Source organism: Petaurus breviceps, unplaced genomic scaffold (genome assembly GCF_028583685.1).
Source record: "Petaurus breviceps papuanus isolate PSGF00001 unplaced genomic scaffold, PetGlider_PUasm1.0 188, whole genome shotgun sequence".
Taxonomy (NCBI): domain Eukaryota; kingdom Metazoa; phylum Chordata; class Mammalia; order Diprotodontia; family Petauridae; genus Petaurus; species Petaurus breviceps.
Window position 1 is genome coordinate 36,078,475 of NW_027185804.1, and position 11,870 is coordinate 36,090,344.

At 50.1% G+C, this 11,870-nt stretch overlaps 1 protein-coding gene across 3 annotated transcripts; it reads left to right on the forward strand.

The window, feature by feature from the left end:
- Positions 1-3,367: 3,367 nt before the first annotated feature.
- SLC35C1 (solute carrier family 35 member C1) lies at positions 3,368-10,907 on the forward strand. 3 transcript variants are annotated; one of them, XM_069091492.1, is made up of 3 exons: positions 3,368-3,520; positions 4,984-5,510; positions 8,699-10,907. In XM_069091492.1, the coding sequence occupies exons 2-3, from the start codon at positions 5,015-5,017 to the stop codon at positions 9,256-9,258; spliced, it is 1,056 nt and encodes a 351-aa protein (XP_068947593.1). In that variant the 5' UTR covers positions 3,368-3,520; positions 4,984-5,014; the 3' UTR covers positions 9,259-10,907. The 3 variants fall into 3 exon arrangements, with proteins under 3 accessions (XP_068947593.1, XP_068947594.1, XP_068947591.1); XM_069091493.1 differs by lacking the exon at positions 3,368-3,520 and adding an exon at positions 3,730-4,328; XM_069091490.1 differs by lacking the exon at positions 3,368-3,520 and having other exon boundaries at positions 3,730-5,510.
- Positions 10,908-11,870: the final 963 nt, after the last annotated feature.

Here is an 11,870-nt window from a genome sequence, read left to right on the forward strand (position 1 = left end):
CTCTCTCTCTCTCTCTCTCTCTCTCTCTCTCTCTCTCTCTCTCTCTCGTTCCTCCCCAGCTCAGAAACTTTATGTTCAATGACGCAATGACGTGTTCTAGAGCTGCTCATACTACTGACATAATGAGATAATGTCCATATACATGCTCTGTAAACCTTAAAACACTAAGTAAATGTTAGTATTAGTAGCAGAAGAATGAAAGCTTTATGAAGGCAAGGATTATTTGGGGAGTTTTTTTTTTACCTGTCCCCAGTGCCTAATGTGGTATTGACACATAGTAAGAGCTTAATAAAATCAATGACACGCTTGCTGAATCGTACTGTTATATTGCCTGTGTTTCTTTCTAGTTCTAGTCTTTCAACGTTCTGAGGGTCTTCCCGGCTCTGACGTAACATGTAAACACTTTCAGAAATCATAATCTTAGCATTAGGAATGATGCCGGCTCTTCTCGTCGCCATTCCTTTTCCTTAAGAGCTGACTTTCTTCAGTTCTGGGAAATGCCTTAGACCTGCTTGCTGAGGCCCAGAGATCTGGACAGCCACTACCCCCAGAGCGGTCACTTCTGGGCTTCCCTCCGTCACTAACTATGTGACCCTGGGCACGTCTGCACTTCGGTTTCGCATTGGTAAAATTTTTTTAAAAAATTTTTAAAGTCGAGGTCAGCCCAGACGCCCTCTGGGGTAGCTTGCATAGCTGGGATTCCAAGATCCTATTAAGATAACAGTCTCCCAGAAAGTGTTTCTGATGACCCAGCACTTTAGTCATTATCTCCTTGAGGCTCAGAGTATTCCGAGGTCAGCAATCCAGATCCAAGGTGTCAACAATGCTCCACAGATCAATTAATTTCTGCTGATTGACCAACAAAGGTACAAATAGCCCAAATGACCCCAAAACGCATTTTCCTCAGCTCCTCACACTCTCCCTCCCCATGTCCATTTGGTTGCCAAGTCCTAAGGATTCTGCCGACTCAGACAATATCCCCTTCTCTCCTCTAAACTGTCAGTCATCCATCCCCTCCTGCCTGGTTGGTCCCCAGACCTTTAGTCTCTCCCCACTCCAAGCTCTCCTCCATTCAGCTGTGAAAATAATCCTTCTAGAATGCAGCCTGGCCCGATCACCCCACCTCCTGCCCCCAAGATCAAATAGAAAACTTCCGATTGGCTTTTAAAGCCCTTCACCACTGGCCTCCTCCCACCTTTCCAAGTGTCTTAAAACTTACTTCCTCTTCCTTCACCAGGTAAGCTGTGACTGGGCGTTAACACTGGTGTCTACGGAGCAGAACAAAATACTCCCCAAATCCAAGCATTTTCCACGGCTCTCTCCCCAGCCTAGGACTCTGTCTCCCTCCTCTCCCATCCAGCTTTCCTTTTGTTGTTCAGTCCCGTTCGACTCCTTGTGACTTTATTTGGGGTTGGTTTGCTAGTTCCTTCTCACTTTACAAATGAGTAAACTGAGGCAAACAGGGTGCCCGGGTCACAAAGCTGCTAAGTGTCTGAGGTCACATTTGACCTCAGGTCCTCCTGACTCCAGGCTCATCCCTCTGTCCACTAAGCCACCTAGGTTTCCCTCGATTTCCTACAAGTCTGTAATGGGAATGTAAATTTTAAAGATCTTCCCTGCCCCTAGGCTAAAGTGCACCTGGAGCCTGGGGTGGGGGGCTTGTTTTTCAGTAGATACTTCTTGATTGGCCAGTGAGTCAATAAGGTTGTCTGAGCCAGGAGAAGGCTATATAAGCCCTGATGTGTAGCTTTGTTTTGGGGCTCACTTTGAGAAGTGTTCTGTGATTTGATCTGGATTCTGGGAAGCTGTTGTTGAGAGCCCCGCCTCGGCTTTGAAACCCAGATGTTGATTTGGTATGGATGTAATGGTTGGACAGTTTGGAAATCTGTCTACTTGATCTGTTTCTCTGTCTTGATAATTCTGTCTGTATACTTTGAAGTTCGGGGTGCTGACCTTTTTCCCCTGAACTAGGTAAACAATACATAAAGTAAGCTTGTTAACCCATTTTGAGTTGCTTTCCTTTATCAAAGCAGATCCAAGAACCTGTGTTGGCAGCCACTCTAGGGACGCTGGGGTGCTTGCTGCTACAAAGTCCCAGCTACAATTGTTCCTTTCCCAATTCCCCTTAATGTTAGCATCTTCCTTCTGAGATTCTAATTTGTCTTATCTCTTGTATGCACTTTTGTTTGAATATTGTCCCATTATCTCCTCTAAGGCAGGACCCTTTGCTCCTCCCCCTCCCCCTTTAGCCCAGCACCTGGCACACAGTAGGCGCATAATAAATGCTTATGGCATGATTGACAGAGACTTTCCAAGGCAAGTTAAGATTCTTATCCTCTTTTGTATCATCGGACCCCTTTGGCTGTCTGGTGAAGCCCATGAACAGACCCCGTCTCAGAATAATGTTTTTAAATGCATTAAATAAATAGAGGAAAATACTAATTTCCAGATTTGAGAATTTGAGGTTAGTAAAAATAAAGATGGGAAAAAAATTTTTCCAATCCCCGTTCACATACCCCAGATGAAGAACCCCTGTTCTCGGAGCAGTACCCCACTTCCTCTTTTGTCAAAATCACTCGTTACTTAAGAATAAGAATCCCAAGGCTGGTAGGAGAGGAGATATTCTCAAACAGGTAAAGGATTCCTCACTGCAAGCCAGGTTTTAATTCTGTACCATTGAGGTCCTTCTCAATTAAAAGACCCTGGTTCCAGGACCGGTAGGAAGGCCTGCTTCTCAAGCATGAGAGTTAGTAGCCAAAGAGAAGCAGCCATGGTATCTTAAAAGGTACAATGTACCTCGTGTCCAGAGACCTGGGTTCAAATCCAACCACTCCCCAGTGGTAACCTTGGAAAGTCCCTGATTATGCCTTAGTTTCTGATGTAAAATAGGACTTATCTACCACAAAGAATTGTGAGACTAGACCTCCTTGAACCTTAAAAGAGCTATAAAAACGTGAGTTTGCATAATTTCTTTTTGTCCAGTTTTCTCAAGCCCCGGGGCCCCTCATGGGGGTGGGGAGGCAGTACACCCCCAAAGCGTACATCTGCTCTCTATAGGTGCCTTGAGAGCCCTGTCCTAGCAGAAGGTGTCCAGGGCCCTGGGAAGGAGGCTGCTGAGTCCGCTGCGCTAATGCATAGGTCCCTTCTCCGCCTTAACGCTCTAGGTGCTCTGGGACCGCCAGATCCTAGACCTGGACTAGGTCTGGGCTGGGAGGAAGGTGGGACTCTGACCCCCAAGATTCAGCCCCTGTGATAGCCAGGGCAAGGGGGCGGAAGAGGGACGCTGGGAAGGGTTGGGGCAGCTTCTTCCGCCCTAGTGCCCCAGGTAGGACGACCGGACGGGAGGGGTGGAGCGAGGTAAGGGTGGGGAGAGGGGGGTTATTTTAGACTCGCAGACCGCCTGGCGGGCTTCCCTGGCCCCGGAGCAGGAAGCGGCCTCCCCTTAGCACGGCCCCAGGGCGGGGACACGGCAGGTGTAGGTCTGCTCAAGGCGCTACAAGCTGGCATTCAGACCAGGCAGGTGAGAGCCTCGGGGTGCAGCGGGCCTGGCTGGAGAGGCTCCGGGGGGGGCTGGGGTGCGGGGGCCGGGAGGGGCAGCCTTGCAAAGGGAGGGGAGGCAGACTCGGGGCTCACCTGGAAGGAGGAAGCGAAAGAAAGAGGGCGTGCATGCCAGAGTGCCCGGGGTGTAGAGGATCCGGACCTCTCGGCACCCCCCCCCCCAAAAAAAAAAGGCGACCCATAACTCGGGGCTGAGGAAGGGGGAAGAGGGAAAGCCGAGATCATGCTCCGATCTCATCCTGGGGAGAGAGGGAAGGAAAAGGGGGCTTTCTAACCCGGCACACCCGGAGATTGAAAAATTGACGGTGGGAGCGCATGCGGCGGGATGCTTCCGAGACGGGTCTCTTTAAGAACCTCGGGTGTGCTGGCCCTTTAAGGCGGGAGCGGGAGGGGGAGAAGCGAGCAGGAAGTATGTCCGCGACCCGCTGTCTGGGCAGAGCCGGGGCTCGAGGGGAACGCTGAGCCAGCGGGTGCTGCGCTGCACCCTCTCACTCTTGAACCCGACCCAGCCCTGCATTTCCTAGCAGACAGACTTCCTCCGGACCCTCTCCCTCCCCCATCCAACCTGGCCACCGACCCGCTGTGTGACCTTGGGCAAGTCCCTGGCTCTCTCTGGGCCTCAGCCTAACCCCACCCCCCGCCCCTCCTTTGGAAAATGAAGGGACTGGAAGCGACGATCTCTGAGGGCCGCGTCTGGCTCCTGCCGCTCTGGGGTTAAGGTTCTATCCATGCCCTTCGAGCGGGGGAGTCAGATCCTTCCTGTGCCAAAGGTGCATTTCCTTTGTTGCAACTCGGGGCGTTCAGTTTCCTCAGCTCGCAACCTTCCGTTTGCAGCAGCTGCAAGTGCTGCGCTTTCAGCTCGGAGCATCCTGCTTATTGCATCTGCGAACGTTCTGCTTATTGCATCTGCGAACGTTCTGCTTATTGCATCCGCGAACGTTCCATTTGCTGCAGCTGCAAGTGCTCAGTTTCCTGGAATTTGTTTGGAGTCTTTCCATCACTAACATTCTGAGGTCAAACTGTAACATTCTATGTTCCAAGACTCCTTTCGGTTCTAGCATTCCGGCCTATATTAGCTCTAAACATTCTTTGCTCATTAACATTCAGTGCCCTAAGGAGCCTGGGAGGACTTAGACTTGATGTTCCAAGGCCCTTTCTTGCTCTGGCATTCTGTGGTCTCTATTCAGGCCCCTCCCACAGTTCCGGATTTGGGGGTTCTCTATTCTAAGACTCCAGTTCTAATATTCTGTTATTGTGACAATCTTTGCTGCTAACATCCGTGTCCCATCATTCCCTGTAATCTAGACTTGGCCCTTTCTCTCCCCACCCCCACCTTGCCCTTCCTAGTTTCAGAGGGCCTTCCCAGGCTGCCTAAAGTAACACGCTCCACTCTCCCCTACCTCCCAATTCCTTTACCATGAACAGGACCCCTCTAAAGCGCTCCAGGATCCTGAGGATGGCTCTTACCGGGGCCTTGCAGGCACAGGCAGAGGGCGAGCCTGGGCATGAGAAGCCATTCCTGCTGAGGGCACTGCAGATCGCCCTGGTGGTGAGCCTTTACTGGGTCATCTCCATCTCCATGGTCTTCCTGAACAAATACCTGCTGGACAGCCCCTCGCTTCGCCTGGATGCCCCCCTCTTTGTCACCTTCTACCAGTGCCTGGTCACCGTCCTGCTCTGCAAGGCCCTCAGCCTGCTGGCCAGCTGTTGGCCAGGCACCGTGGACTTCCCCTCTGTGCGGATGGACATGAAGGTCTCCAGGAGCATCCTGCCCCTGTCCGTGATATTCATTAGCATGATCACCTTCAACAACCTCTGTCTCAAATATGTCGGGGTGGCCTTCTACAATGTGGGCCGCTCGCTCACCACTGTCTTCAACGTCTTACTTTCCTACCTGCTGCTGAAGCAGACTACCTCCTTCTATGCCCTGCTTACCTGTGGCATCATCATTGGTGAGTGGCCCCTGCTCTCAAGGAGTGACCCCTCGGCCCTCCAGATGTGGGTGAGCTTAAGTTACATTAAGAGAAAAGTAGTGCCCAGGACCAAGAGGTGATGGTCCCCATGTACTCTGCTGGTCCTGCCCCACCTGGAGTACTTTGCTCAGTTCTGGGTGCCACATTTTAGTAAAGTCTATAATAAACTGCAGGGCATTGGTGATGGTGAAGCCTGGGAACCAGGCCATGTGAGGATCAGTTAAAAAAACTGGGGGTGTGGGGAAGAGGAGATTAGGAGAAAACACATTCAAAGGAGCATGTGAAGAACTGGCCTGGGAGACATGGATTAGTCCTTTTCTGCTCGGAGGAGAGGCTCAGGTTAAGGAGCAAAGTTAGGGGATTTAGGCTGGATGGAAACTTCCTCACCCAGAGTGGAATGGGCAGCCTTGGGAGGCTTCATTAATTCATGGAGGAACTTTGCTTTAATTGCTGCACCTTCTTTGCTTGCCCTTCACTGTGAGGAGTGAGCTCTCCATCACTGGAGGTCACTGAAGGGGCTGCATGGCCTTGGAGGTTCCTTCCAGCTCTGAGATTCTGGGATTGTCCCTTTAAGAGGTCGTGGCATGTCCAGGACCACATGGCCAGGAAGTGTCAAAGATGGTATTTGATCGCAGCCTCCCTGACTCCAGCGTTGTCATGTCTGTAATGACAATGTCCCTGGGAGCTAGGCTGACTTCGTCAAAAACAGGTGGTACCAGACCAACCTCATCTTTTTTGACAAGGTTACTCTACCAGATTAGGGGAGTGCCATGGACAGAGTGTGCCTGGATATCACTCAGGCATAGGACAGAAACCACCCTATGCTGCCTGTGGATGTAGGGTTAGGTCAGATTGAAGCAAAGAGCAATGCCCGTTGTCAGCCATGGAAGGGACCTCTCTGGTGGAGTGCCTTTGGGATCTGACACTGGTTGGCCCTGTACCCAGTAACCCTTTTTTTTTTTCCTATCAGGAATGTACATGAAGGCACACCAGTATTTATTTGATCCAGAACCAGGAGGTCTAGGCTAGAACATTGGGCAAAGTCTAAGAGGATGGAATATAATAGGGATCAGAGTAAAGTCCCAAGAAAGGAAACAGGCATTTATTTCGTGCTTACTGTGGGTCAGTCACAGTAATATCTCATTTGACCCTCATGACAACCCTGGAAGTCAGATTCTGCTATTATCCCTATTTTACATTTGAGGAAACTGAGGCTGAGAAAGTCTTCATCTCAGAATTCAGATCCTTCCTGACTCGACCCCTAGCACTGTGAGAAGATGCCTCCTTGAAGTCAGATGTCTTGTGGGGCCTAAATTATCCTGACTTCCAGAAATGATGGTAATACAGAGACCTAACCTGGAAAACACTTTTGAAAAGTGTGGTTATTAGAATAGCGATTTCCTCCAGGCCCAGAAACCAAAAAAAAAGAGTCCTCCACAGATAACGCCAGACAAAAATAAAGAGTACATTTGTTTATGAGGGCAGCCACGGCCCAGGGGTCTCTAATAGAGTGTAACCCCATGGGGGCAGGGGTAATGCACCTCTGACCTCTACCAGCTGGGTATGGGCAAGCCACTTCTTTTCTCAAAATCAGCTCTTGCCCACACAGGACTCAGAAGGTGGAGCCTGGCAGCCTTTTGGGAGACACAGAAAACAAAACTCAGGGTTTGACTTTAGGGGGCTGTGAAATGAGGGCCAGGTTCAGAGGTGTGGGCCCTGGCTCCAGATGCCAGCCAAGGAGGCCTTGAGTGAACTGCTTACCTTTCTGGGCCTCAGTTTCCTTAATTTAACCCCAAATCCCTCTAGCTCTCCCTGATTAGCCTGTCCAAGTCCCAAACCAGGCCCTACTTGGTCATCGTTTGGGCCCATGGCTCAGAATGAATGTAAATAGCAATTGTTTATGTTTTGGCCCGAAGCCTGGAGACCCCGTTCTAGGGAAAACCTTCCCAAATTGAGTTCTGCCCAAGAGGAGTTGGGTTATCCCTCAGGGGAGTGGGGTCCCCATCCGTGGAGGTCTAAGGCAAAGCCTGGCTAGGAGAGCAGGGCTTCTTGTTCTGGGCCAGGTTGGACCAGACAAACTAAGCTAAAATTTGGTAACGGGAGTAGGACAGTAGCTGGTGATGATTGGCCTCATTGGCTGCTGGTGAGGGGCTCCTGGCAAACTCAACCCCCAGTAGTCATCCAGTGGAAGGAGCCTGGGCACTTAGAGTCAGAGGACCCAGGTTCAAATCCTGCACCTGAATTCTTACTTCACTTAATTCCCTGGGCCTCACTTTTCATCCATAAAATGGGAATATCCTCTAAGATACTTTCCAGCCCTCTGGCCTATGATCTTAGCACTCTAATTCCCAGGTCTATGAATTCCTATCTGAAGACAGGTTGTCTGGGCTTGGAGTAAGGGTGTTAGGGAAACTGGACCCCATGCTGAGACATGAGGAAAGGAGCTGACTTTGTGGGAGCTTCAGAAGGAAGGAAGCAGGGGTGGAGATTAGTGCTTGGGGCTTCTTCCAGCCCCTCCCTTCCCCCAAGCCTTCCCATTCCCCTACTTTCCTACTGACTCAGCTTTGTAAACTTTAGTGCATTTTTTTTTTTGAGGTAATAGGGTTAAGTGACTTGCCCAGCATCAAGTAGCTAGTGTGCATCTGAGGCTGGATTTGAACTCAGGTTCTCCTGACTCCAGACCTGGTGCTCCATCCACTGAGCCCCCTAGATGCACTTTAAAAATGGAAGCTGCAGTAATTGACTCTTGTTATTGGGGTGCGGGGGTGTCACAGTGCATGGAGTGCTGGGCCTGGAGTCAGGGAGACCTGGGTCCAGTTCTGGCCTCAGATGTGATCCTGCCTCTGTCTGCCTCTGTTTCCTCATCTGTAAAATGGGAATAACAATAGCCCCTGCCCTCCACGGTTGTTGTGATGATAAAATGAGAGATTTGGAAAGCATTTTTTCAAACCTCAAGGCTCTGTATAAATACTAGCTGTGATGAGGCAGATAGAGGCAGGGTCACACAGCTGCAGCTGCAGCAGGATTTGAACTCTGGTCTTCCAGACTCTTCCTTCTCTACTCCTGCAGGGAACAGTGCTCCTGTGACCTCCGCTCTGTGATCTAACACGTATTCACACCCGCCTCCCCTCCCCCCCCCATCCTCCCTCTCTTTGCTCCTGCTGCAGGTGGTTTCTGGCTTGGTGTGGACCAGGAGGGAGAAGAAGGCACCCTGTCGTGGGTAGGCACCCTGTTTGGAGTGCTGGCCAGCCTCTGTGTCTCCCTCAATGCCATCTATACCAAGAAGGTGCTTCCGGCGGTGGACGGCAGCATTTGGCGGCTGACCTTCTATAACAACGTCAATGCCTGCATCCTCTTCCTCCCCCTACTGCTGCTGTTTGGGGAGCTGCAGACCCTGGCCACCTTCGACAAGCTGGACAGTGCCCACTTCTGGGGCATGATGACACTGGGTGGGCTCTTTGGCTTCGCCATCGGCTACGTGACGGGCCTGCAGATCAAGTTTACCAGCCCCCTGACTCACAACGTATCAGGCACAGCCAAAGCCTGTGCCCAGACAGTCCTGGCCGTGCTCCACTTCGAAGAGACCAAAAGCTTCCTCTGGTGGACGAGCAACATGATGGTGCTGGGCGGCTCCTCGGCCTACACGTGGGTGAAGGGGCTGGAGATGAAGAAGGCCCAGGAGGAGCTGGTCCCCAAAGAGACTGAGAAGGGCGAGATGGGAGTGTGAGCCCTCCCTGCCCTGGTCAGAGACCTGGGGCTGGGGCTGGGGGTTGGAGGGCAGGGAAGAACCCTCCAGGGGGTGGACAGATGTGGTCTGTGCAGGGCAGAATCATTGGTGGGGGACTGGAGTCTGCTGGCCCCAAGGAAGAGTGGGAGCTGACCAGCTGAGGTCAGTAGCTCCTGTATCATTATATCTGTTTCAATAGTGTTTTATGGTTTACAGGGTTCCTCCCTCACAACCACTTTGTGCAGGTTATTGGTCTCCCCATTTTACAGGTGAGGAAACTGAGACTTGGAAGCTGTGAAAGGTCATTTGGCCAAGAAGTCTCAGAACTGGGATTCAAGCCCAGCTCTTCCCAGAATTTCTCTCACTACTGCCTGTAAAGAGGCATCAGTCCATAAGGAGTAGCCAAAGACTGCCACCTGAGTGTCTGCCCTCCTCCCCTGTCTTGGGGGTGTTTTTAGACCTTGGAGGAGGGGTCTCCTATGAGAGGATGGAGTGGGTGGAGAAGTTCTTGCCATTACCTTATGTACTCCAAGCCAGAGGGATGGGCCCCTCCATCCTGTTCTCTTCTCCCATGGAGGATGTTAAGCCTAGAAGCTGTTAACTTTTGTAAATGCCCCATCAGTTCCTGGGAACAACTAATGTCAGGAGTGGGAGGCAAGTGTGGATAAACAGAGCTGCCACACACCAAACCCCTTTGAAAGCAGGTGCTAAATTTGCTGTCCCCGTATCAAAGGAAAGTATGGCCTTGGCCCGAATGGAGAATAATGGACTATCTGCCCCTTAATGTGGGAACAGCTGAGAACCCTGTCTGTCCAAAGGGTGGGGAGTACACTTTGGGAGGAAGATTGGATTGAGCCTGGCTTCAGTGAAGCGATTTCCCCTCTACAGCCACCCTTGGCCTCAGCCTCGGCGCTTAGGGGTTCCCCTGGTCTTGACTTGGGGAAGAACAGTCTCACTCCTCAGCCACTGGCACGTATCAGCCCCTTGGTTCTCCTTTGGCCTGCCAGGGGGCAGCCCCAGGCTTGGATTCCAGCATGGATGAAAGCCCGCTAGCTGCCCGTATCTGCTCCCAGCCACAGCCCCCAATGATCTGCCTCTAAGTGATGGGTTGACTGGGGTTTCCTGTTACTGTGTCCTGTGGGGAGCCTACTCCTTGAGAAACCTCTGATCTTGGTCTGTTGCTCACTTGTGTTCCAGACTGGGATTTGGTGGGGGAGGCTCTCCATATGAGAAGACCTCCCCCAAGTCCTATGTGAGAGTAATGTTTGACCTTACATCACCATGTTCTTCCTTCTCACTTCCCCCTAAAATTGGGAGATTCAGATGATGCCTTGAGTGTTTCAAATAGGCCAAGAAAATGTGACTTCTTACTTAATGCTGCTTATGCCCTATCTTCACATAGGGGCCATTGGGCATTTTGTTCCTATCTATCCCCTGGGAGTGGAGAGGGCTTGGGGCCATTACAGAGTCTTCTCTGGCTGCCCACCCTCTTTCCTCCACATGATAAATATTGGATTGACTTGTATTGTGATTTATATCAAAGGTTAAAAGTGAGGAGAATAGATAGCATCCTCACTCTTTGAATGTTGAAAAGGGCTGAAAGATCTACCATGTAAAGGTGCTTAATAAATACTTGTCAATTGATTACATTACAGTTTGCAAAGCGCTTTCTTCACATTAGTGACTATCACAATGCCTTGCACACAATAGGTGTTGAATAAATGCACAATGAATTATGGAAGGGTTATCTGAGGTAGCTGATCCAAGTTTTGAAGACCAGAGATGTTAAGTGGTTTGTCTGTGGTCATATGGCTAACAAGAGACTGGACTGGGAATCCAACCCAAAAGTTCTGGCTTCCCTTTGTGCTAGCCTATATACATTTTGTGTGAAAGGAAGAAAAAATGTCTGGGTTCTGCCTTCTCTGCGCTATATCTTTTGTTGAGGTTTAGGGGAAGGAGTGCAATGTAGTGCTATTCTCCAGAGGCAACAGGAAAAAAGACTGAAAGGTAGAGAAGTATTCATTGTCCATGGTTGGGCTGTATTCATATAATAGTTAAATATCTAGAGGTAAAAGAGATTTTAGAGGCTAACTAATCCAGTCCCCTCAATTATATGTGTGAAAGAAGATCCATGAACTTGACTGACCCAAATCCACACAGGAAGTGAGTGGCAGTCAAAATTTGCACCCAAGATTACTGGCTCCAAATGGGGTGCTTTGACCCCTGCTACATACTAATGATATTACCTAAGCTGATTTGCCATTTTGGTTCTGTACCAATCAAACCACCCATGGCTTACTTTATAGAACTAGGGAAAATAACAAAATTGATTTTAGAGATTGAAGATCTAGAATAGCAGCAAAAATAAAGGAAAAATAGGAATGAAGGAGACAGCATTAGGCCATCTCATATAAGGCATAAGTCATCAAAGCCATTTGATACTCATTCAAGAAGAGAAAAACAGCATGGGATAAACTAGGTAAGATCCCAGAAGTAAACACAGCAACGAGCCAGCATCACACAAAAATCTCAGCTGAAATGTTTTAGTATAAAAATGCATTGTGACAGTCAGCTGAGCTCTCCTAACATTCTCCCTAAATGACTTAAACTCC